Below are 25,511 nucleotides of genomic sequence, written 5' to 3'. Positions count from 1 at the left end.
ACACACACACACACACACACACACACACACACACAGATGCTGTAAGGATGAGTGAGAAAGTCTTTCAATATACTGTCCATGTCTGATAAAATTACAGAAGAGTATTTGCAAGATATATGAACTAACTAACTATTGCTTTTAAGTTTGTGGGCAATTGATTTTTGGAGCTACTGCTTTCATTAAGATAATTAGATGACTTATTGAAATAAATGTTTTTAACCCAAACATTAATTTAGAAGAGCAAGTTCACCCTCTTAGGTGGTAAAATGCAAAAGGGACTTTCCTAACCACTGGTCTTCAGTATGTATATGACACATACCTACTGTGACTCTGAAACCAGAGAAAGCTTAAACTGCTGATAGGACCTTTACTACTTTGATATCTAAAGATCATAAAACATACTTTTTTGTCTAAAAGAACAAAAGAGAGATAATACTGGTCTTTTCTAGGCATTATGCAGAAATTTCTCAAAGTCATTACTTTATTAACAAAAATTCCAGAAATGAACATAAAGGGTAATATAAAAACTGAGTAACAAGCATGTACCTACTTGTGGAAAGAAGGAACAGTAATAACCCTTCCCATTCCCACTGAACCCCTTACTCCCACCACAGGCTATACTACTTCATTTGTTTTGAGGCTCTATCTGCTAAAGGATAATTTAATTAACTTAATGTTAACTTACTCTTGATAAGACCAATATATACAAAATTCTTTTTAAAGGCTTACAGGGTAGAAAAAATTAAACTCCTATGTATTTACCTCATGTAAACCCAATTCCAATTTCATCACTGTTTCAGAGAGACGACGATTTTCTAACTTGAGTGTTTCCAGCTCAGTTAAAATCTCCTGGGGGAAAAAAGCAGGAAAAAAAAAACCTCAAATGCATTTTATAAAATTTTCCACATATTAATTCTCACTAAGTGTTGTATCTGCACTGAAGGTGTAAAAGCAACTTTGTCAAAAGCAGCGAGAGGAGTGGGGAGGGCTCTCAGATCCCCACCCGAGATTCAGGTATCCCCTGCACTCACTTTATGCAATAATCATGAGGTCTTATGACCGTAGAGGGAGATAAGAGTATAGAGAGCATGAAAGATCTAGGAACAGGGCTGGAGGGATGGCTTAGCAGTTAAGGCCTTTGACTGCAAAGCCAATGGACCCAGGTTCAATTCAGGAACCACATTAGCCAGATGCACAAGTTGGCGCATGCATCTGTTGCAGTAGCTAGAGGCCCTGGTGCACCCAGTCTCTCTCTCTTTCTCATTCTCTCCCTCCCTCTTTCTTTCTCAAATAAATAAATAATTTTAAAAAAATCTAGGAACAATGAGCTCCATCTCAGTGGTTTCTTTGGGGCATCATGTTCTGTAAGTAAGCCCTACTGAGGGAGGAAGATTATTCTTGGGAGTAATTCTGACATAGTGAGCCCCACTGAAGTGCTTCTCTGTGCTGTCCTGCTCCTGGATAGGAACAAGGAGCCTCTAGAAGTGGCCACAAGGAAGTCCTCATTCAGGGTGGAATGAAACAAATGAAAACAGAAGGAACACCAGGTCAAGAGCTTTGGCCCAGGCTTTACCTTATGCTCCACTGCTTTTTCCTCTGCCTTTTGCATCTCTGCTTTCAGCTGCTTTTCCATGTCTGAGGAAGAACACTTGGCAGAAGCAATAGTGATGTCTCGCTGATGTAACTCCCGAGTTAGCTGGGAGATTTCCACCTTCATTCCTTCTAGTGCAGAGCTGTAAGTTTGTTCAGCCTGCAAAATCTGTTCTTTCAACTACAAAAAAAATCAGAAAAATAATGACAACAGTTATTTCAAATTTAGGCATATGGTGGTGCACACCTGTAATCCCAGCACTCGGAAGGCAGAGGGCAGAGAATCAATCCCAAGATCAAGTGATATTGTAGGTCAAGACCAGCCTGAGCTTCCCAGCAAGACCCTGTCTCAAAAATCACAAGGTGAGAGGTATTGCATTTGCCTGGCATATACAAGGGCCTGAAAGAAAAGTAGTGAGATAGAAACATGTATCAATACATAATAAAAAATAAGGTCATGATTTCCTACCTCAACATATGAAATATTTCCTAAATTAAATGTACAGAAAATTGGCAATTCTCCAACTTATATGTCCATGCTCATTTATTGGCTATCAAAAGAGGAAGAGATGAATGATTCAAATACTGAGGATCAATATCAAAGTCCTTACACAATTAACTTAGAGGAAAGAACTTGTAACCTTCATTTTTGGGGGAGGATCAGCTACAAATCTAAATATTGTGTTTACCTGGTTTTCTGGTAATAGAAGATAGTGATTAACAAATAGGATTAAAGCAGGTTTGAAGAGATGGTTCAGTGGTTAAAAGTGTTTGGTTGCAAGCCTGGTGACCCTAGTTTGGATCTCCCCAGCATCCATGGAAAGCCAGACCCAAAGCAGTCCATACATCTGTGATACTAATCAATGCACCTATGGCAAAAGGAGGCAGAGCCAGAAGAATCCAGAGGCTCACTGGCTAGTTTGGTGCTTGCAGTCACAAAATAACGAGAGACCTTATCTCGAAAGAAGGTTGAAGGAGAGAATGGATACCTTGAGGTCTTCCTATGACCTTTACAAACATGCCATGGCTCGTGTGTGTGTGTGTGTGTGTTGTGTAAGCACCCATGTGTGCGCATGCACACACACACAAAGTAATAATAAAAGAAAAAGGAAGAAAGGGGGGGTCAGCATCCTCTCAAAGAAGTAATAAAAAGCTCAAATCAGGATGGTTGAGCACACCTGCAATCCAGCACTCAGGATCCTGAGGCAGGAGTTTGAGGCCAATCCAGGCTATATAGCAAGACCCTTTCTCTAAATAAACAAATTTCAGCATATAGAACAGCCAAGACCCACTTCCCCTTCTTTCCTCACATCCTCCCTCCTTCATTCCTAATTTTGTTATTGTTTTATGAGTCAGGGTGTAAAATAATCCAGGCTGGCCTTGAACTCCTGGTCTTCCAGCCTTCACCACCCAAGTGCTATGACCATAGGCATGTGCTACCACACCCAGTGCCAGGGCCCTTTAATGGAGATATATAGTTCTGTGTAATTCAACAGACAGTGAGAACATTAGCCACATCACAGCACAGAGGAAAGTATATATTCATATCCATCTTTAGCCAAGAAGAAAATATTAAGTAATAGCTTACATAATATCTTTTTGCAATTGTGGGAAAATACGTGTTTTTTTAGAAAGCTTTGAAACTGCAATAATAGCTTCATGGTTAAGGTATTTTTCTCTATACACACATAAGCCAGATGCATATGGTGGTGCATGCGTCTGGAGTTCATTTGCAGTGGCTGGAGGCCCTGACATGTCCATTCACTCTACGTATGTATGTATGTATGTATGTATGTATGTATGTATGTATGTATGTGTGTATGTGTGTGTGTATGTATATGTGTGTATATATATATACATATATACATGTACGTATATATCTTTCTGTCTCTCTCACAATAAGGGCTGGAGAGATGGTTTAGTGGCTAAGCGCTTGCTGTGAAGCCTAAAGACCCTGGTTTGAGGCTTGATTCCCCAAGACCCACGTTAGCCAGATGCACAAGGGGGCGCACACAGCTGGAGTTTGTTTGCAGTGGCTGGAGGCTCTGGCGCACCTATTTTCTCTCTCTATCTGCCTCTTTCTCTCTCTCTGTAACTCTCAAATAGATAAATAAAAATAAAATTATTTAAAAATAGTAAAATTTTTAAAAAAGAAAGAAAGCTTTGGGCTGGAGATGGCTCAGCCATTAAGGTGCTTACTTGCAAAGCCTAACAGCCTGGATTTTATTCCCCACTACCCATCTGGAGTTCATCTGTAGTGCCAAGAGCTCTGGCATGCCCATTAGCCCCTTCTCTCCTTGCAAATAAATAAAGTTGGAGAGATGGCTCAGCAGTTTCATGCACTTCCTGTGCAAGCATGAGGCCTAAAGGGGCCTGAAACCCACAGAGTCAAATCTCCAAATCCATGTAAAGAACTGTGTGTGGCCACACATACCTGTAACCCCAGCCCCACAGGGGAGCAGAGACCCGAGAGTCATCACAACTGCAATCAGTAAAAGAGACCCCAGCTCAAAACAAAGAGCAGAGAAAAGAGTCATGGAGTGTACACCAGATGTTCCACACCAACATGGTAGGTGAGAACACCATGCTGCAGGCAAGCGTATGGGGAGCCAGATATACACACACCACACCTCACCACACATACAGAGCAAAGTAAGAAGAAAAGAAAGTTTTCCAAGAAGATATTTCAAATAAAGTTTCAGGGTTCAAAGTCAGCAGGCTCAGCCGGGCGTGGTGGTGCACGCCTTTAATCCCAGCACTCGGGAGGCAGAGGTAGGAGGATCGCCGTGAGTTTGAGGCCATCCTGAGACTACATAGTGAATTTCAGGTCAGCCTGAGCCAGAGTGAGACCCTACCTCGAAAAACAAAAACAAAAACAAAAAAAAAAAGTCAGCAGGCTCACATTATCTTGAAAATAAAAGTCATATCCTTGACGACACCAACAGAGAAAGCATTTCCAGTAAGTACATCCCGAGTGCTCTCCCTGAAATCTGCTGACTAGCACTAAACGCGATCCACGTTTAGACCATAAATGCATGCAGCTCTGTGACCACAGCAAAGGGACTATCACCTTCTTAATCTCGGCCCTGTACTCGTTGTTGTGTCCTTCCATCTTCTTCAGTTCTTCGTACTTTTCCATGAGTTCCTGGCTCAGCTGTTTACATGTTGCACTTACAGATTCTAAACTGCAAGACCAAAACACAATTACATATTTCAAACAACTCCTACAAGATGCGTGTATCTCTTCGCAGCACTGAAACTGCAGTGTCAGTATTGGTACTTGTCAAATGTTAAGTACTGGCATGTTATTGGATATCTCTCAGATTATAATCTATTACCTCACAGAGAAAGCTACTTGATACTTACTAGTTACAAAATTATAAAGACATAAACAACTTCACTAATATTTTTCATTTAGCTGCATTAGAGGGTAAAACAGCCAGCACTGTCTGAGAGTTCACCACACTTAATTACACACATCCCATACCATAAAGAGCCACACAATAATCTTTAAAGAACTTCTCATTCATCATTCCTACTAGAGAACCAATCCCTTATGAGATGTAAGAACCTCAGAGACAACTCGCCTCTCTGATCCACTGCTTACCTCTACTGACATAAACCTGTCTGTCATGGGCCATGCCTCTTCATGTATCACCTCACTGGCCACAAAGCTCCTCCTTCCCCTCTGACCCAGTCTGATAATTAATACCTTCCCAAGAACAAGATCCGTGTCTACCTGACTGGGGTTGACCCAATTCTTAGTCCCCAAATCACCTTAAATGAAATTCATTTAAAATTTTTATAACTTGAATATAAATTTTTCTAGAATTTTCTACTATAAATTTACTGATTTAAATTTTTCTCTGGTCCTTTAACATGTATATTTTATCTCTGAAACTACAAATTCCATTGTTAAAAATGTCTTTATTTCTTATATCCTGCCAAACTTAGCCTTCTTCCTTGAGCCCCTGCAGAACATGGTACAGGGTGAAGAAGTGGAGGTAGTCAACGCACACGAATCTTGAAGAACAGAAATAGGAGAAAGGAACTTGATGGAGACAAGAGGATTAAAGGAGAGTTCTGATTTTTTTTCATAGTGGGAGAGCATAGCATATTTTCTGTGTTCAGCAGTGAGAAAGGAAGTGAATGGCAAAAACAGCTCACAGCAGCTGGGCTGTCTCAGGAGAACAGACAGCCACAAAACAGATTACAAGCACAGACGCAGGCAGACCACAAGATTTGGTGTCAGAAAGATTAGGTTCTCTCTTAATTACTTTTGCTGTTTCAATGAAATACGAAGTACTGCCATCTGTGGGTACTACAGAAAAAGCTTGTTTTTCACCATGACTATGATAGTAATTTGCTTAGTCAACATGAAGCTCAAAACTTTTTCATAACTCCAAGTTTTTAATGTGCACAAAATTATCTACCTGCCTTCAAGACGAGTCACCTCTGCCTGCAGAAGCTCTTCACTTGTATGGGTGAAATCCAGTTCAGAAAGCACATGGTTTAAGATGCCCTGCCCTTGAGAAGAGTACTTCCTTTCTGCCTGGGAGACTTCCTGCAGCCTGCAGCAAGACAGTGTGACGGTTACAGGCAAAAACAACACAGATCCAGCCTATTTTTCCCAAATGCGTCTGACAGTTAAGCTCTTTGGAAGTCTTCCATTTGTCTCCTTTAAGAAGAAAACACTGGGAGAACAGAGTCAACAGTCAGCAGTAATTTACTCCTTTTCCTAACTGGCCCATGTTCCAAGAGGAAAAGCCATACAAAAAGGCTAATCACTTTGTTGACACCTGATTCCTTGCACTAATAAAAAATAAATAAATAAAAACAGATTACTGTTGAGGATAAAGTCTATCAGACTTAAACAAAAGGAGCACAGCTCCCTCCCTCTATTGTTTTCCATTACAGATCTAACCTAGTAGTTGGGCACACATAAAAATGAGATTCGGCTCAGAAATGTGGTAGAAGGTCTAGCTTGGTGAGAGGCTAATACTGATGAGAAACATGACCTAGGCAACCTGGGCAGGGCAGCCTTCCAGGAGACAGGATATAACTCTCGCCACACTTCCCATCCAGAGCCTTGCCAGGAGGGCAGACTAAGAAATTTCCAACTCTATGAACATTAGAATCTTAAGAGACCCAAACAAGAAGGAGAAAAAAACTAGCCATGCAAATTTTATAATATTATAAAAATCTAATTCACAAATTGAAATTGAATAAGACCCCCAATATGATCAAAGAATTAAAAACATTTAATACTAAAATCTGCATTTAATGTCAAACTACCAAATAGATAAGCAGAATTATATTTACGATTAAAACAACCTTAGGGTTTCTACTGAGTGTTGAGTGTCAGTAGCCTTTAATTTTGCTTGTAGTTTCTCCTTTTGCATTTTAGCCTCATGAATAAAACTTTCTTGAGACTGAAGACTTGCCTTTAGCTCTCTCTTTTCTTCCTGCAGAGCCTGCAAAACACTCAGAATAAGTCAGTTATTACAACTTTCCTTCTGTTCTCTTTCCTTCCTGCAGAGCCTGCAAGACACTCTTGAGAATGATAGCATTACAACGTTTCCATTTCATGAGAAACAGCAGCCAGGGAGGCCGACGGTCACTGCATGACAGGCACTGCACTAACACAGCCGTCAACAGCTGGGCCTCCCGGTACAAAAGAAGCCATATATGTTGAACCTAGTTCTAGGTTATTCTCGCTCAAATACTTATAGGCACATTTCCTTAATTCTAGTAATTTTAAGACATACCTCTAGTAGTTTTTCAGATTCCCTCAACTTTTCTTCTTTCTGTCGCTGCTCCTGCAGAATAGTCATATTGGTCCCAACCAGGTCATTGACCCTCATGTTAAGGCGTTCTATTTCCAGCTCATTGGCACAGATGGTGTCCTTGGCCCGCTCAAGTTTACTGCTCAGGTGCTGAATTTCTGACTGGCTGGAAAGCTCCACAGACTCTAGTTTCTGTTTCCGATTGGCAAGCTGAGCCTAGAAACAAACAGACTATTAATAAGTAAAAAGGGAATAATCAAAGAATAATTGATGAATAAGGGACACTAAAAACTTAATTTTATTTCTCTAAAAATATATAGCAGATGGACATGTTGGTGCACACCTTTAATTTCAGCACTAAGTAGGCAAAGGTAGGAGGATAACTGTGAGTTTAGGGCCAGCCTGGAATTACAGAGTTCCACGTCAGCCTGGGCTAGATTAAGACCTTACTTCAAAAAAAAATATATATATACGTGTGTGTGTGTGTGTGTGTGTGTTATAAATAATATATATATACATACACATACATATACACACATATATATACATATACATACATATACACACATATATGTGGCATTATTATGGCTGGGAATGGTGTCTCACACCTTTAATCTCAGCACTCAGGAGGCAGAGGTCCGAGGATGATCACCGTGAGCACAAGGCTAGCCTGGACTACAGGGTGAATGTCACATGAGCCTGGGCTACAGTGAGACCCTATCTAAAACAACAATAGCAACAAGATAGCATTAGCTCACTAAGAATGTATGTGGTACCTACCAAGCAATAAGACAGAACTGAGGAAGTACAGGGTTCCTGTGGAGAACAGATGCTGTTCACCTACTAAAGACGACTGTGTTCCACCTGCATGTAGAAATTTAACTGCAGTCATGAGCCATGGCAGAAGAAAAGTAGAGCTATCCCCTACTTAAAACAAAGGAAAAAAGAACTATAATGCATTATTCTTTCTTTCTTTCATCTATCTATCTACCTACCTACCCATCCACCATCCACCAGCAAGCTCTGTGCACATATGTACTGTGCGTGGTAAGCACCTGCAGCCTTGCATGTGCTAGGTAAATCAAGTTTTCTTCCACTGAGCTCCACCTCTAGCTCAAATGAATTTTTCTACATCTTGTGGTAGCTTAGAAATTAAAATTTCTCGGGCTGGAGAGATTGCTCAGTGGTTAGGGCACTTGCCTGCGAAACCTAAGGACCCATGTTTGACTTCCCAGTACCCATGTAAGTCAGATGCACAAGGTGGCATATGCATCTAGAGTTCATTTGCAGTGACTAGAGGCCCTGGCATGCCTATTCTTTCTTTCTCTCTCCCTCTTTCTATCAAATAACTATTAAATATTTTTTAAAAATTAAAATTTCTGCCAGGCGTGGTGACGCACACCTTTAATTCCAGCACCCGGGAGGCAGAGGTAGGAGGATCACCATGAGTTCAAGGCCACCCTGAGATTACATAGTGAATTCCAGGTCAGCCTGAGCTAGACTGAGAACCTGCCTCAAAAAAAAATTAATTTAATTATGGGCTGGAGAGATGGCTTAGCGGTTAAGCGCTTGCCTGTGAAGCCTAAGGACCCCGGTTCGAGGCTCAGTTCCCCAGGTCCCACGTTAGCCAGATGCACAAGGGGGCGCACGCGTCTGGAGTTCGTTTGCAGAGGCTGGAAGCCCTGGCGCGCCCATTCTGTCTCTCTCCCTCTATCTGTTGTCTTTCTCTCTGTGTCTGTCACTCTCAAATAAATAAATAAATAAATAAATAAATAAATAAAAATTTAAAAAAAATTAATTTAATTAAATAAAAAATAATTTAAAAATTAAAATTTCTTAAATCACCAAACTTATTAAATTTGTAGTGTACATTTTTATTCTCTTCCCACCTATAGCATGCGGCATGAAATTATTGTTTTAGTGTCCTTTTTAGCAACATTAGAAACACTCATCTTCAGATCATTGAAACCAGGCACAAAATGTGTTTAAATGTGGAGAGGTGGGGTGATTACAGAATTTTATTGAGGAAAATGGTGCTTACAGGAGAGGACTGGTTCTGTCAGTGGGATCTGGACATTTCCTAAACTAACAGACTTAACCAAATATAGCACATCTTAAAATTAGTTCCTGATGTTATCTGCTGAGGTGATTAAAAAAAAAAAAAACACTTTAGATAGACGGACACATGGCTCAGAGATTAAGGCACTTGCTTGCAAATCCTAACAACCAGGGTTTGATTCCCCAGTACCCACATAAAGCCAAATGCACAAAGTGGCACATGCAGCTGAAGTTTGTTTGCAGCAGCTGGGAGTCCTGATGTGCCCATTCTATCTCTCTGTCTATCTCTCTTCTCTCTCTTCTTACAAATAAATAAATAATATTTTTAAAAGAAAAGAAGTCAGGCATGGTGGTGCACACCTTTAATCCCAGCACTCAGGAGGCAAAGGTGGGGGATCGCCATGAGTTTGAGGCCACCCTGGGACTACATAGTGAACTCCAAGCAAACCTGGGCTAGAGCAAGACCCTACCTTGAAAAACCAAAAAAGAAAAAGAAAAACCGAAACCACTTTAGCAACTGTCTCACAGGCCTGTGGTGTATATTCCCTAAGTTTTGGGGAACTGCATGCAGATATCATTTTGACCTCACACTTTCTAGTGTCATAACTTTATTCAGTATCCAGACTCATAAGTCATTTCTAGAGGCAAACTTCCCTATTTCCTTTAATCCTAGCACTCGGGAGGCAGAGGTAGAAAGATGTCATGAGTTCAAGGCCAACCTGAGAATACATAGTGAATCCCAGGTCAGCCTGAGTTAGAGTGAAACCCTACCTTGAAAAACAAAAAAATAATTACATAAATAAATATCTCTAAGGGCCAGTAAAATGGCTTAGAAGTTATGACACTCACCTGCGAAGCCTAAAGATCCAGGTTCAATTCCCCAGAAACCACATAAACCAGATATACATGGTGGTACATGTGTCTGGAGTTCATTGGCAGTGGCTAGAGGCCCTGGTGTGCCCATTCTCTCTATTTTCTCTCTTATATCTCTCTGCTTGCAAATAAATAAATTAAGCTATATATTTTTTGTTTGTTTGTTTGTTTTGTTTTGTTTTTGTTTTTGTTTTTGTTTTTCGAGGTAGGGTCTCGCTCTAGCCCAGGCTGACCTGGAATTCACTATGGAATCTCACGGTGGATTTGAACTCATGGCAATCCTCCGACCTCTGCCTCCTGAGTGCTGGGATTAAAGGTGTGAGCCATCATACCCAGCTTATAAAAATATTTTTTAAAAGAAGAAGAGAAAAAGAGAGATGGAAGAGCAGTATGTGTGAATATGGGCACACCAAGGTCACTTGTCACTGCAAATGAAATCTAGATGCATGCCTACCTTTGTACATCTGGATTTAAGTGGGTACTGGGGAAATGAACCTGGAACACTTTGTAAACAAGAGTCTTTATCTCCTAAGCACTACAATTTTATTCTGGGGAATCCATCTGTAGTAGACTTAAAAACCAAATCTTGTACTGTACTTGTACATAAAATAGTTACTAAAAATGCCCGCAAATCAAGGGAGGAGTTGCAGGAAAGAGACAAGGACACAGAGAAGTAATATTTGTGTAAATTACAAAGCAAGACTCCAGTGCAGAGGCATATATTATTTTTACCAGATCCTGTAATACTATAGGAGAAGACTCATCAGGTTTACTCCAAGATTTTCAAATACAATATAAGATTTATAGGAGATTTTACAGAGAATCCTGTGCAAAATAAGTAAATGTAGAGGGGGTGAGGGCAGGAAAGAGCAAAGGGCAAGAGTTCAGTTAGCTGAACCTCTGCTCGCCACACCTTAACTTGTCCAGGTGGAACCTCTGTCCTAATGAGCCTTCAGGTGAAAGAGAACACAGCGTGTCCAACACCCAGGGCTGCACTGACTACTGCTGAACACTATTCAACTCAAACTGGGACCTGAACGGAACTAAGCTGTAGTTTAACCAGTTAGTGTAGATCTGTCGCTTTAAAACTGACCAACCTCTGAGGTGAGGCTCACAGTGGCTACAGAGCACTGACTTGTAGCTAGTTGACATGACACAGGCTCTAGCTGTAAAGGTGCCCCAGGGCAGAGGCTCACCTGTGCTACTGAACACTGAACTGACATGCGCTAACTGTAAACATGCCCTGGGATGCCAAAGACTCTGCTAGAAAAAATATATATATATTGTGTACTGATAGTATTTTGACAGTCTGAATTAAATAAAATATACTATTAAAAGCAATTTTACGCCAGGCAGGGTAGCACAAGCCTTTAATCCCAGCACTCAGAAGGCAGAAGGTAGGAGGATCATCATGGTTAGAGGCCACCCTGAGGCTATAGTGAATTTCAGGCCAGCCTGAGCTAGAGTGAAGTGCTACCTCGAAAAATCAAAAAAGAAAAACATCAGTTTTACCTTTTTAATAGAACTACAAAAATTTTAAATATGTGAGTTAGATAGTACATTGTACTAATCTTAAGAATACCACTACCAATATTTAGAAAGTCAGAAATAATCATCAGATGAACCACTTATAAAATAATGATTATTTCTCTTAAATAATCAGCTTTAGGTGCATTTAAAGGTAATTTAATTTAAATCTTTTTTTGCATAAACTACTACCAAAATCTAGACATTTCTCTCATTAATTTTCCATTGTAACTACTCCACTTAAGTGAGTAGAGTTATTTCAAGAAAATTGCAATACTGGTGATGAAACTTTCACTGATATGCATTGCCTCCTTAATTATGAATGAACGTTTACAGTGACCCAGACAGATGGGTCAGGGGATGGCACTGGGAGCTTGGTGCCCTGCAGGGCGCTTCAAGCAGCTGCCTACTGGGATATTTACTGCAAGGCTTGCACATAATGGACACATCTGGAGCTGACCATGGTGGGAGCCAGGAAAGGGACAGTGCCTGCAGCGACCATGCTGTCATAGCAGGGTTCCTCGCTGCTTCTGACCATCTTGTTTCTGGCAGCCTCCCTATCTGCAGCAGTAATTGCCTTGAAGCTCCCAAAGCACATAACAAAAACCAGGAAAGGATTTGAATCCAACCCTAGACCTAGTCCCTTCCTAATACATTAACTGCTGACCCTTGTACCATTTCTTATGATTCCATATAAATTTTAGACTCATTCTGTCTGTCAAATCCTCAAAGTAGAATATACTGTATGAATAATCACTTAAAAAGTAAAATTATTTGAAAAAAATTTATATCTCTAGACCAATGCCAAAATAAATCTTGGAAAAAATATATTTTAAAAAGTCAGAAAGCAGGCTGGAGAGATGGCTCAGCAGTTAAGGCACTGGCCTACAAAGCCTAATGACCCAGGTGGAGCATGCATCTGGAACTTGTTTGCAGCAGCTGGTGCACCCATACTCACTCACTCGTTCTATCTCTCTCTACTTGCAAATAAATATATAAACTATTTTTAGAAGTGAAAGGAAAGTCAGAAAGCATTAGAAACAATCTTGGCCTAAATAAGACTTGTAATATGATATAAAAGAACCTTTAAAAAAGTTGGCAGAATTAAGCAATTCCAAATAATTATTTTAAATTTTTCATTCTATAAAAACTACTTTGGCTGTAGAGATGGCTTAGTGGTTAAGCGCTTGCCTGTGAAGCCTAAGGACTCTGGTTCGAGGCTTGATTCCCCAGGACCCACATTAGCCAGATGCACAAGGGGACACATGCATCTGGAGTTCGTCTGCAGGGGCTGGAGGCCCTGGCGTGCCCATTCTCTCTCTGTATCTGCCTCTTGCTCTCTCTGTCTGTCACTCTCAAATAAACAAATAAAAATAAACAAAAAAATTACTTGGTAAAATTAAGATAAATTGGGGGCGGGTGAGATGGCTCAGCAGTTAAGGTGTTTGCCTGCAAAGCCTAAAGACCTAGGTTTGATTCCCTAGTACCCACATAAAGCTATATGCACAAAGTGGTGCATGCATATGGAGTTCATTTGCAGTGGTTTGAGGCCCTGGCACACCCATTCTCTCTCTCTTTCTCTTTCCCTGCCTTGCTCTCTCTCTCTGCTTGCAAATAAACAAATAAGTAGAAAAATAACACAAAACAAATTAAGATAAATTGTATATATACATGCAGTTACCACATAAGAGTATAGGGCTTATACTTCATACTTAATCTATGAAAACCTCTGTCTGTATAATAAAATATAAACTTATAAAAAGAAGATGAAGAATGTTTTATAAAAGTAAAAACCTAAAAAGGAAATGTTTCTACATTAAGGGATTGGTTACACAAGTAAAATTACATTTATCTACAAAACTATTACCAGGCAATTATTATGACTACACAATGTTGAAATACCTTATTTCAATAGCTGAGAAAATAAATATTATATCATAAAGTGAAGAAGAAGCAGGAGAAAGTGAACTTCTTTTTCAAAAGACTTCTTTTTAAAATATAATTTATTTATTTATTTATTTGAGAGAAAGAGGCAGAGAGAGAGAGAATGGGTGCGCCAGGGCCTCCAGCCACTGCAAACAAACTCCAGACACATACACCCCCCACTTGTGCATCTGGCTTACATGGGTCCTGAGGAACTGAACCAGGATCCTTTGACTTTGCAGGCAAATGCCTTAACCCTAAGCCATCTCTCCAGCCCAAGAAAGCTAACTTCTTTTAGGCAGTTTCAGTTAGGAACACAGGTCCAGAGAGAACTGATGCCACCCCGCCTTGGCATAATGGAACTCATCAACAGCTGCAGTGTCCACCTGTTGTCCAGTCTAGCATGCTAGCTAGAGGGGTGGCCTTCACTCCCCAGTCGGGCTGGCCCTGGAGCCCACCCTTTAAATCTACAAACCAATCAGGTCTTCTCATTGCATGCCTGAATCCAACAACAAAACCCACATTTCCCATGTACTATAAAGGCTGTTCCCAGCCTTCCTTCTCTGGGCATGTTCCTCCTTGCCCTCCTACTCTGTGCTGCTTGGATACAAGGAGTGTGGCTACCACCTGGCCCACAGTGGGGGTGGGAGGAGAGCACAGTACTGTTTCTTGGCCTGGGTAATTTTCTGCTTGCCTCTGCTCTATACTTTGGGGTAACTTCTCACTTTAATTACATGTATGATTCTCCCCTGGTCTCTCAATCTATCACCTATGCATTTCCTGTACACTCTTGATCTACCATGTGGGTGCTTCCCCTACTCTGGGCCTGCCTCCTGTGTAATTCTCTAAACTCGGACAACTTCGGGTAGAACTGTCTTTACTACCCATTTCTCATCTGAAGCTCTGGGTCTCTGCTTTCATACTTTCCCTCTGCTATTCATCCACAAGCCACCACCATTTGCCCTCGTAACTTTCTTCCCATGTGGTTATGGCCCCACTCCGGTCTTTCCCGAAAACCTCCATTTCTCTTAGATGAATCTTGCAGGCTATGCAGGTTTTCCACATAAGCGTGTGTTTCCTATTTTCCATGTGCTTATAACTCTGTTCTTCCTAGATCCCAATTTCTCTTAAACAAACCCCACAATTTGTGATTTCTCCCTAAATAAGCCCATAATTCAATAATTTATCCTTCTTGAGTCCATTTTTTGTTTTGTTTCGTTTTTTGGTTTTTGAGGTAGGGTTTCACTCTAGCCCAGACTGACCTGGAATTCACTATGCAGTCTCAGGATGGCCTTGAACTCAGTTACCCTCCTACCTCTGCCTCCTCTGCCTCCTGAGTGCTGAGATTAAAGGCATGCACCGCTATGCCCAGTTTTCAGTCCATTTTTTTATTTTTAAAACTTACTTATTTATTTACTGGCAAGAAGACAGAGAGAGAGAGAGAGAGAGAGAGACAGAGAGGGAGAGAGACAGAATGGTGCCCCAGGGCCTCCAGCCACTGTAAACTCCAGATGCATGCACCACTTAGTGCACCTGGCTTTATGTGGGTACTGGGAAATTGAACCCAGGTTGATGGGCTTTTCAAGCAAATGTCTTAACAGCTAAGCCACTTCTCCAGCCCGTGAGTCCATTTTTAATTTTTTTTTTATTTTACTCTTTATTATTTTTGAGAGACAGAAAAAGAGGTAGAGAGAGAATGGGCACCAGGACCTTCGGCCTACTGCAAACAAACTCCAGATGCGTATAGCCCCTTATGCACAGTGTGACATTACACGCTTGTGTCACTGTGCATCTGGCTACATGGGCTCTGGAGATTTGAGCATGAGTTCTTAGGCTTTGCAGGCAAGCACCGCAACCACTAAGCCATCTTTCTAGCCCAAGTCCATTTTTGTCAGTTCTTTATTTAAAAAAAGGACAGGATCCAAAATTGGGGTTCACAAACTTAGGGGACCCCCTCCTGAACCCCAAAATCCTGAATCAAAAGTACTGAAAAGAGTACCTTCCACACAGTAAGCATCCTTCCCATTCCTAAAAGGTATTTCATGGAAATTTCAAATGTACACCTATCTACAGAAAGTAAGATATGCTTAATACTTAGCTTCAAAATGACCAATGGTTCTTGGTATTTTTAGAGGTTTACAACTATTCCTCTTTCCATGCAGTATTTACAGTTTAATTTTTTCAAGGGTACCTGAAGGTAATGCACACTATATGTAAACACAGAAAACCTCAGAAGAAATTTACACCAACTAGTAATCATGGTAATTCTTGAAAAGGTGAAATCATGAGCTATTTTATTTAATTTTCTCATTTTCATTGTAGTACATAATTTTAATAGCTAACTAAAAGAACCTGAGCAAATATAAATCAAAGAGTACAAAGCTATTTCTGAATCCCATTTTTAGATGCTAAAAACACATAAGAAAAACTTTATGCCAAGAATTTTTCAAAAGAGGATTTACCCAGTCTCCCAGGTTTTCTACTGTTACCCAGTGATGACTCACGTATCAAACAAGTGAAGAGTCAAGCTTGGCTGAATTCTGACTCAAGCATGCTACTGGAAAAGTATTGGTTTGAGAAACTGGGAACATGTGGACACGCTGGATATTAAATTATATTAAGAAGTTACTAGCTATCCAGTTAATGTGATATTGACATATTAAAGGTTTTTTTTTTTTTTTTGGTCTTACTTGTTGGGAAATAAGATGATATCTATGATTTGCTTTACAATATTTTAGTCATCAAAAATACAAGTTAAGGGCTGGAAAGTTGGTTCAGCAGTTAAGGTACTTGCCTGCAAAGCCTAAGGACCCATGTTCGACTCTCCAGAGCCCATGAAAACCAGATGCACTTGGTGGCACATGCAATCTGGAGCTAGTTTACAGTGGCTACAGGACCTGGTATGCTCGTTCTTTCTCTCTCTCTCAATAAAGCAATAAAAATAAATTTTTTAGCCTTTAATCCCAGCACTCAGGAGGCAGAGGTAGGAGGATCGCCTTGAGCTCGAGGCCACCCTGAGACTACATAGTGAATTTTAGGTCAGCCTGAGCCAGAGTGAGACCCTACCTAGAAAAAAAAAAAAAATAAATAAAATAAAATAAATTTTTTAAAGTGCAAGTTAGAAAAGAGTACAGAGTTTTGGCAAACAAAAAATTTCTACAGAACTGCTGTACCACACAACATGGTGCAATCTTCACTAACTGCACACTGACAAACCATTTAGATGTGGCTGAGGGCACAGATCACTGCTATAGCACCTGTCTAGCATGAGTAAGGCCCTGGGTTCAACCTCCAGCAAAAAAAAAAAAAAAAGGATAAGAAAAAGATGGATGAGGCTTTAGCCCAGTTGGTAGAGTTCCTGCCCAGCACACACAGCCCTAGGTTTCATGCCCAACATCATACAAAACCAGGCATGGGTGATATTTACCTGTAAGCCCAGAATAGCTCTGGGGAGGTAGAAGCAGAAGGACCAGAAACTCAAGATCATCTTGAACTATGTAGCAAGTTCAAAGTCAGCCTGAGATACATGAGACATGTCCTCAAGAACAAAAATTTAGAAGCAATTTTTGTCATGAGTTTTTAATGCAGCAAAAAAAAAAAAAATCATACTGTCAAGGTATGGTAACACTTAATGTGAGGTAATGTTCATAGCAACATTTACTTGTATGTTTGGTAAAGATGTTTATGCAGTATAGATAGATAGGGAACCACAGAAAACTCTAGTCTTTGTGAGCTTGCCAAAGAAAAAGGAAAATACATTATAAGTAACATTTTAACTAAGTCATTTCAGAAAAATAGTTCAAATGTCCTTAGTAGGCAAAACAAAGGGCTCTTTGAAGACTTCTTATTCTAGCTCCACTTGAATTATGGTAAATAAAAATCCCATTTTTGCTAACAATGAAGTTTTAATTATATAGAGTTGATAATCACAATAGCAAATTGAAACAGGGTAACAGTATCTTGAAAAGAGGCATTGCAATCAATGAACAACACTTCATGGACAAATCACTGAAGAGTGAAAAAAATAAAGATTCCATTTATTTCTTTCCAATTTGAAGGCTGTAATTAGCAGATGACAATGTATTAGAGCAGCTAAGTGTGCACAGTGCTTTCTCTTTCAGGTCAAACCCCTGCTCTAGAAACCTCAGAGTTCCACTGTCCTGCTCTGGCTACATGCTTGCTGCAATTCACAAAACAGTCATGTCTGCTGGGGTTGTTATGGGCCCTTCTGACAATCTGAATGGGAACATTGAGCAGAACCATTCATGACAGCTTATCAGACAACTACTGCAAAGGGGCAAACAAAAAGCTAATATTTAAAACAGCAAAGAAAATACTTTTAAAAATCCCCTCCAGCTCTGTGAACTTACCCAGTCTGTTCTGTCATCTAGAAACTGAGCTAGCTACCAACCGTGACTATTACCATATTACAAATGACACGTACAAACTGCATCTAGAAGCAGCACTGAGGCAGTGCTAGCTTGCCACATGATATGGGGCCACAACCATTCACTTCCCGGAACATATGTTTCCTTTCATTCTCTTGATTTCAACTGAGAAAAAGCAAGGGAGCTGTATAGGTCCTAAGAAGACACATTCCTAAGCTCAGTGTCTACTTGGTTTTGATTAGTCACTGGTTTTCATAAAAGTTTTTACCACTGCTCTAAAAAAAAGGTAATTCTGTAGCCACAGAGACATTACTGGCAGTTAGAACACACACCAGTGCAGCGCGACTCTTCATACGTGTGTCTAAACAGACGGGCTCCACAAACTCCCAAGTGGGGCACCTCAGCCACATCCCCAGCTGTCACAGAGATGAACAAAGAAACAAAGCAAACAGAAGTATATCCAGGAGATCCAATGACAGAGGCAGAAACCATGGGAAAGAAGATAGAGCCAGAAAGGGAGGGAGAAATGGCAAGGGACCAAGATGAGGACTGTGAACACAAGAAAGCACAGGAGGAACTGGGTGCAGGACCCAGGTGAGGACAGAGGGTGAGTGTGATGGAGGGTAAGGGAAATCTGAGCAGCGGATGATGAAGAGGATAACATGCAGGTAGAGGAGGATGGGCTTACCAAAGAAGAAAGAGAAGAGGGGTAGCAGAGGCTCTAAGAAAAGACTAAGTGGCACCAGGAGCTGCATGACAGTAAGTTAGATTCCATCAAAGCCTGTTTGCCACTCATTATGCTAAATGGCTCCAGCCTACCTGAATGATCTCTGATTGTTCTGCCAGAGCCTTCCTCTGTGCTTCCAAAGAAGACACCTGTTGCTGGTAAATCAGACGTTGCTTCTCCCAATCCAGTGATTTCTGACGAAATTCCTGAGAAGGCAATGAAGGAAGGTACTCCTGAGAGCTTTTAGCTGTCACTGCTTCCCAGAATCCCTTTCCTTAACTTCCTCCAGCCCCCTGGGTACACTGGCACCTTCTTCCACAGCAAGAGCTGCATTACTCATTGAGCTGACAGAGCAGCGCTGCATTCCGCTCACACTGCGCCTCTGGTTCTCTCTTTCTAATGGTGAAGAGTAGGACCCAGGTGCTGAACAGTGGCTCAGAAGCAGCTCACAGATCTGCTGCCACCTAAGGGCTTCTGTGACTGCTTTCAGAAACCTGATGCCAAGATAACTAACATTTCAAAATTAGATACACATATCCTTCATTATCCAAATTCTGGACATCCAGACCAAGGATTTGAGCAGATTTAAAAAATTTTTCAGATAAGTAACTTGGTAGACCAATTCTCACATTTCAGAATTGAAAACTCAGGATCCAAGTACATTCAGGTTAAGACAGTATCTTCTGATAGATAAATTTTTATCATCTCCACAGATGAACTGCAAAGATGTGAATAACATGCTAAATACATACCATAACTGAACAGGAATTTCTGCCTAAAAGTGAAACAGTTCAAAATTAATGGTTAACAAGCAACCCCAAATTGTATGATCATTAAAATGAGCCCAATATTTGTGAAAATGAGGCAAATTAAAGGGAAAAGAAATACAGTCTATCATTTCCTCCAGGAATTCTCATTTGTAGATTTCTTCTTGTGCCAACTGCTGACAATCAGACTTCTGATATCCTATTCATTTATTCATTCATTCATTCACTTATTCAGTCAATCATATATATTCAGTACTAATCTGTGTACAATGTTTAATAAAACAAGTAAAATCACACAGGGCTGGACAGAAGGCTCAGCTATTAAAGGCACTTGCTTGCAAAGCCTGATGGCCCAACAGCCCAGGTTCAATTCTCCAGTACTGACATAAAGCCAGCTGCAAAAGTGGGCATGTGTCACATGTGTCTGGTGTTTGTTTCCAGTAAGAGGAAGCCCTGGCATGCCCATATACTCTCTTTCTCTCTCTCTCTCTCTCTCTCTAGCTCGCTTGCTCGCTCGCTCACTCATGAATAAACAAATTACTTATTAAAAGCCACTCAGTTGGAGGATGACAGTCAACAAATTCATTTTACTACACCCAAGATGACAATATGTAACTTAGAGAAATGGAGCTCAGGGTGTTCAGAGTTGGGGGTGGGGCACAAGCTTTAAAAAAGATGGCCAGACTGCATAAAGAGCTTCACACCTCAGAAGATGGGAATGAAGCTGCAGTAATATAGGCAAAAGGAACAGCCTGAAAGTGGGAGCCTCCTGTGTTGAAGGGGTGAGAAGAAGGTAGATGTGGCTGGAAGGGAAATAGGAGTAGATAAGGGCAGAGACTTAGGGAGTGGTGTAGGAAAATGGGGAGAAAACTAGCTGCTTTTAGGCAGTTTCTGTTAGGGACAGAAGCCCAAAGAGGGAAGCAAGGCCACCCTGCCTTGTCTGGCTGAGTCATCCTCAACAGCTGCAGTGCCCCTACTACCAACGCACACTACCTAGATGAGCTGACTTTGGGGTTCTGCCCTTTAAATCTACAAACCTATCAGGCCTTCCCTTTACATACCTAAAACGGCATAAGAATACATTTTCAATTGACTATAAAGGCTTGTCCATGCTCTTTTTGCTCTGCTTTTTCTCCTCGACCTGCCCTGTGATCTCTGCTTGGATACACGAGTCTGCTCCTTCTCCCTCCCCCCACCTCCGCCCAGCAGAGTACTGTTTCTTGGCCTGGGTAAGTTTCTACTAACCTCTGCCTTATACTTTGCGGTAATTTCTCACTTTAATTACGTGTGTGATTTTCCTCTGGTCACTGAAGTCACCACATGTATGTTTCATTTACACTCTAGATTTACCATGTGGGTGCGTTCTCTGAACTCTAGGCCTGCTATCTACGCAATTTCTCTAAACTTGGGGTAAGCATGCATGTAATTCTCTCTACTACTCATTTCTCATCTGAATTTCTTGGGATCTGCTTTCGTATTTTCCCTCTGCTGTTCTTCCTTAAGCCATCACAATTTGCCCTGTTAATTTTCTTCCATGGGGAATCGCAGGGAGGATACTATATGTGTCTCTTCTAACCCTACCTACATAAGCACCTGGGTTCTGTTTTCATGGGTCTAGGTCTCTGCTCCAGCCATTTCTCTGAAATGAATCTCACAGACTATCCCCTGATTTCCATAAGTCCATGTTTCCTACTTCCCAGTGCTTAGGACTCTGCTCTCGCCTTATTCCCAGGTCCCAATTTCCCTTAAATAAACCCCATAATTTGGGATATTTTCCCTAAATAAACACAGTAATTCATTTTTACTTATTTATTTGAGAGACAAGGAAGCAGAGAGAGAGAATGGATGCCCTAGAGGCTCTAGTCAGATGTACGTGCCACATTGTGCATCTGGCTTATATGGGTACTGGGGAATCAAACCTGGGTCCTTAGGCTTGGCAGGCAAGTGTCTTAAGCACTAAGCCATTTCTCCAGTCCAACCTCAGTAATTTATAATTTATCCTTCTTGAGTCCACTTTTGTCAATTCTTTGTTAAAAACAGGACAGGACCTAGAACTGAGGGGCCCCTTCTAAGCCCCAAAATCCTACATCAGTGATACTGTTTAGGTCATTACAGTAATTAACTTTTTTGCATACATATGTGTGTGACATATGTGTATGTATATGTGTGTGTTCTTATGTGTACGAATGATGCTGTACTAATGTAAGTCAAATCATGTCATCTCTTTTCCTTCCAGTAGTTTTCTTAAGCATCAAAGTTATCAAGAGAGAGACTGAGAAAGATATACCGAATGTTAACTACCTGGCCTCCACAAGCACAAACAAAAATCAGTAATTTTTCTATTTACCAATAATGAACATCCTGAAGAAGAAATAGGAAAATAATCCCATTCACAATAGCTTTTTTTTTTTTTTTTTTTTTTTTTTTTGCAAGATAGGGTCTCCCTCTAGGCCAGGCTAACCTGGAATTCACTATGAAGTTTCAGGGTAGCCTTGAATTCATAGCAATCCTCCTACCTCTGCCTCCCAAGTGCTGGGATTAATGGTGTGCTCGGCCACAATAGCATTTTTAAAAAATAAAATACCTAGGAATAAACCCACCAACCCAAGTAAAAGAACTCTACAATGAAAGTTTTAAAACACTGAGTAAAGAAAATGAAGATGACCCTAGAAGACGGAACGGCCTCCCATACTCCAGAATGAATATACCATGAAAATCACTATACTATGGAAGCAATCTACAGATTCAATGCAATCTCTACAAAAATTTGAATGCAATTTTCACAGTAATAAAAAAAAATCCTAACTTCATATGGAAATGAAACAGATTCTGGGTAGAAAAAGCAATCTGGGGAAAACCACAATGCTAGAGGTATCATAATACCTAATGTCTATTACACTGAAGAGCTATAGTAACAAAACAGCATGGCAGTAACACAAACACAGACATGTACATCAGCAAGTCAAAGCAGAGGACCCAGAATTAAACCCACACAGCTACAAACACATAATTTTTTACAAAAATTTCTGTGGTGGTTTGATTCAGGTGTCCCCCACAAACTTAGGTGTTCTGAATGCTAGGTTCCCAGCTGATGGAGATTTGGGAATTAATGCCTCCTGGAGGAAGTGTATTGTTGGGGGCGGGATTATGGGCTTTATAGCCAGGTTCCCCATGCCAGTGTTTGGCACACTCTCCTGTTGCTACAGTACACCTTATGTTGGCCAGGGGGTGATGTCCCCCCTCTGCTCATGCCATTGTTTTCCCCTGCATCATGGAGCTTCCCCTCAAGCCTGTAAGCCAAAATAACCTTTTACCCACAAGCTGCTCTTGGTTGGTGATTTCTACTAGCAATGTAAACCTGATTGCAACAGTTTCAAAAACATTAGAGAAAAGATAGCCTCTTCAACAATGGTGCTGAAATTGGATACAAACATGTAGGAGAATGAAACTAGATCCCTCTCTCTTACCCTGTTAAAAATGAATCAAAAACCTTAATGTAAAATAGCAAATTCTGAAACTGCTACAAGAAAACATAGGAAAAACACTTGAAGACACAGGCACAGGCAAGGACTTTCTGAAAAGGATGCTAATTGCTCAGGAAATAATACCTGAACTGACAGATGGAACTGCATGCAATTAGCCTCTTTACCACAAAGGAAACAACTGAGTGAAGAGACCACCTTACAGAATGGGAAAACAGCTCTGCTAGCTGTACATCAGACGAGGGCTAATATTTAGAATATTATACTAAGTAGTAGAAAACCAAATAACCCAGCCAATAAATGGACTTGGAAATTAACAGTTTTCAAAGTATAAGGTTCAAATGGCCAATAAAAAAATAAAAAATGTTCTGTGTTCTTAGCCATCAAGGAAATGCAAATTAAACCCACACTGAAATTTTATATCATCCCAGTCAGAATAGCTATCATAAAGAAAACAATTAAATGTTGGTGAGGATATAGAGAAATTGCAACCCTTTTATACTGCTGGTAGGAATACATATTAATATAAAAATCAGTAGAGTTTCCCTTAAAATAAAAAAAGTAGGGCTGGTGTTTGCCTGCAAAGCCAAGAGACCCCAGTTTGATTCCCCAGGACCCATGGAAGCCAGATGCATAAGGAGGTACATGCATCTGGAGTTCATATGCAGTGGCTAGAGGCCCTGGCACACCCATATTCATTCTCTCTCTCTCTCTCTTTCTCTCTCTCAAATAAATAAATAAAATATATTTAAAATAAAATAACAGCAGAACTGCCATATAACTCAGCTATACTACTTCTATAGTACATACCCAAAGAATGTTAACAAACTAGATACTTTCACATCCATGTTTGTTGCAATATTATTCACAATATCCAGCTTATGGAATCAGCTTAGCAGCAAAAGATATGATGTATAAAAACACAATGGAGCTTTATCAAGCCGTAACGATTAATGAAATTGTGTTGTTTGCTGGAAAATGGACTTGAGATCATCATATTAAGTGAAATAATCCAGACATATTTTATTTGTATATCCTAGACTTTATAAAGGTTCATACTAAATATATAAAATCATTTTCATTGTTTTTATTTATTTTTTAAGGTAGGGTCTCGTTCTAGCCCAAGTTGACCTGGAACTCACTCTGTAGTCTCAGAATGGCCTCAAACTCACAGCAATTCTCTTACCTCTGCCTCCCAAGTACAGGGATTAAAGGCGTGTGTCACCACTCCCCTCCCTCAACCATTTTTACATATAAGACATGAAAGCAAAAGGGAAACTAAGGAGCTGGAGACATGGGTTATCAGTTAAGAAGCTTGCCTGAAAAGCCTAAAGACCCAGGTTCAATTCCCCAGGCACCACATAAGCCAGAAGTACAAGGTGGCATATGCCTCTGGAGTTTGTTTGCAGTGGCTGAAGGCCCTGGTACACCCAGTCTCTCTCTCACCAATAAATACATGGATAATTTAAAAAAAAAAAAAAAAAAAAGGAAACTAGGGAGAGCTTGAGAGATGGCTCAGCAGTTAAAAGTGATTGCTTGACCAGCCTGATGGCATGGGTTCGATTCCTAGTACCCAAGTAAAGCCAGATACACAAAATAACACAGAAATCGGGAGTTATTTACAGTGGCAAGAGGTCCTAGTGTGCCCATACTCTCTTTTCTGTCTCCCTCACTCTGTCAAATAAATAAATAGAAATAATCAAAGTGTGATGGCTCATGCCTTTAAATCAGCACTCGGGAGGCAGAGGTAGGAGGATCATGTGTGTTCAAGGCTAGCCTGAGACTACATAGGGAACCCCAGGTCTGCTTAGCCTAGAGTGAAACCCTACCTCAAAAAAACAAAAATAAATAAATAAAAATATTTTTTGTTCATTATTTATTTATTTATTCATTTGAGAGCAACAGACAGAGAAAGGCAGATAGAGAGAGAGAAAGAATGGGTGTGCCAGGGCTTCCAGCCACTGCAAATGAACTCCAGATGCATGCAAGCCCTGTGCATCTGGCTAACATGGGTCCTGGGGAATTGAGCCTCGAACTGGGGTCCTTAGGCTTCACAGGCAAGTGCTTAACTGCTAAGCCATCTCTCCAGCCCAAATAAAAATATTTTTTAAATGGAGACTGGGGAGGGGGCGGGGCTGGAGAGATAGCTTAGCAGTTAAGGTACTTACCTGCAAACCCTAAGGTCCCATGTTCAATTTCTCTCCAGATCCCACATTAGCCAGACACACAAAGTTGAGGCAAGCACAGGGTGGCACAAGCATCTGGAGTTTGATTGCAGTGGCTAAGGCCCTGGTGTGCCAATTCTCACCCTAGATCTTGCTCTCACCAAAATAAATAAATAAATAAAACCAGAGACCAGGGGTTGGGACGGGGGGCTGAAGAGATGGCTT

The 25,511-nt window shown here is 40.6% G+C and overlaps 1 protein-coding gene across 8 annotated transcripts in view; it reads right to left on the bottom strand.

Annotated features, from left to right (window-relative positions):
- The window catches only part of Cep63 (centrosomal protein 63), a 71,174-nt gene that overhangs the window by 5,329 nt on the left and 40,334 nt on the right, over nt 1–25,511 (bottom strand). For 7 of the 8 annotated variants that reach the window (XM_045136461.1, XM_045136463.1, XM_045136462.1 and 4 more), the window contains exons 6-12: nt 18,965–19,078; nt 7,359–7,592; nt 6,925–7,064; nt 6,024–6,161; nt 4,661–4,775; nt 1,574–1,771; nt 763–849 (exon numbers count right to left, since the gene is read on the bottom strand). In XM_045136461.1, the coding sequence (XP_044992396.1) occupies nt 763–849; nt 1,574–1,771; nt 4,661–4,775; nt 6,024–6,161; nt 6,925–7,064; nt 7,359–7,592; nt 18,965–19,078 (1,026 nt within the window). The remainder of the gene's footprint in view (nt 1–762; nt 850–1,573; nt 1,772–4,660; nt 4,776–6,023; nt 6,162–6,924; nt 7,065–7,358; nt 7,593–18,964; nt 19,079–25,511) is intronic. The other variant, XM_045136464.1, reaches the window with a different exon arrangement.

The sequence above is a fragment of the Jaculus jaculus genome, chromosome 17, assembly GCF_020740685.1.
Source record: "Jaculus jaculus isolate mJacJac1 chromosome 17, mJacJac1.mat.Y.cur, whole genome shotgun sequence".
Taxonomy (NCBI): domain Eukaryota; kingdom Metazoa; phylum Chordata; class Mammalia; order Rodentia; family Dipodidae; genus Jaculus; species Jaculus jaculus.
The sequence above is the reverse complement of the archived record's forward strand: the minus strand, read 5'-3'. Positions and strand labels throughout refer to the sequence as shown.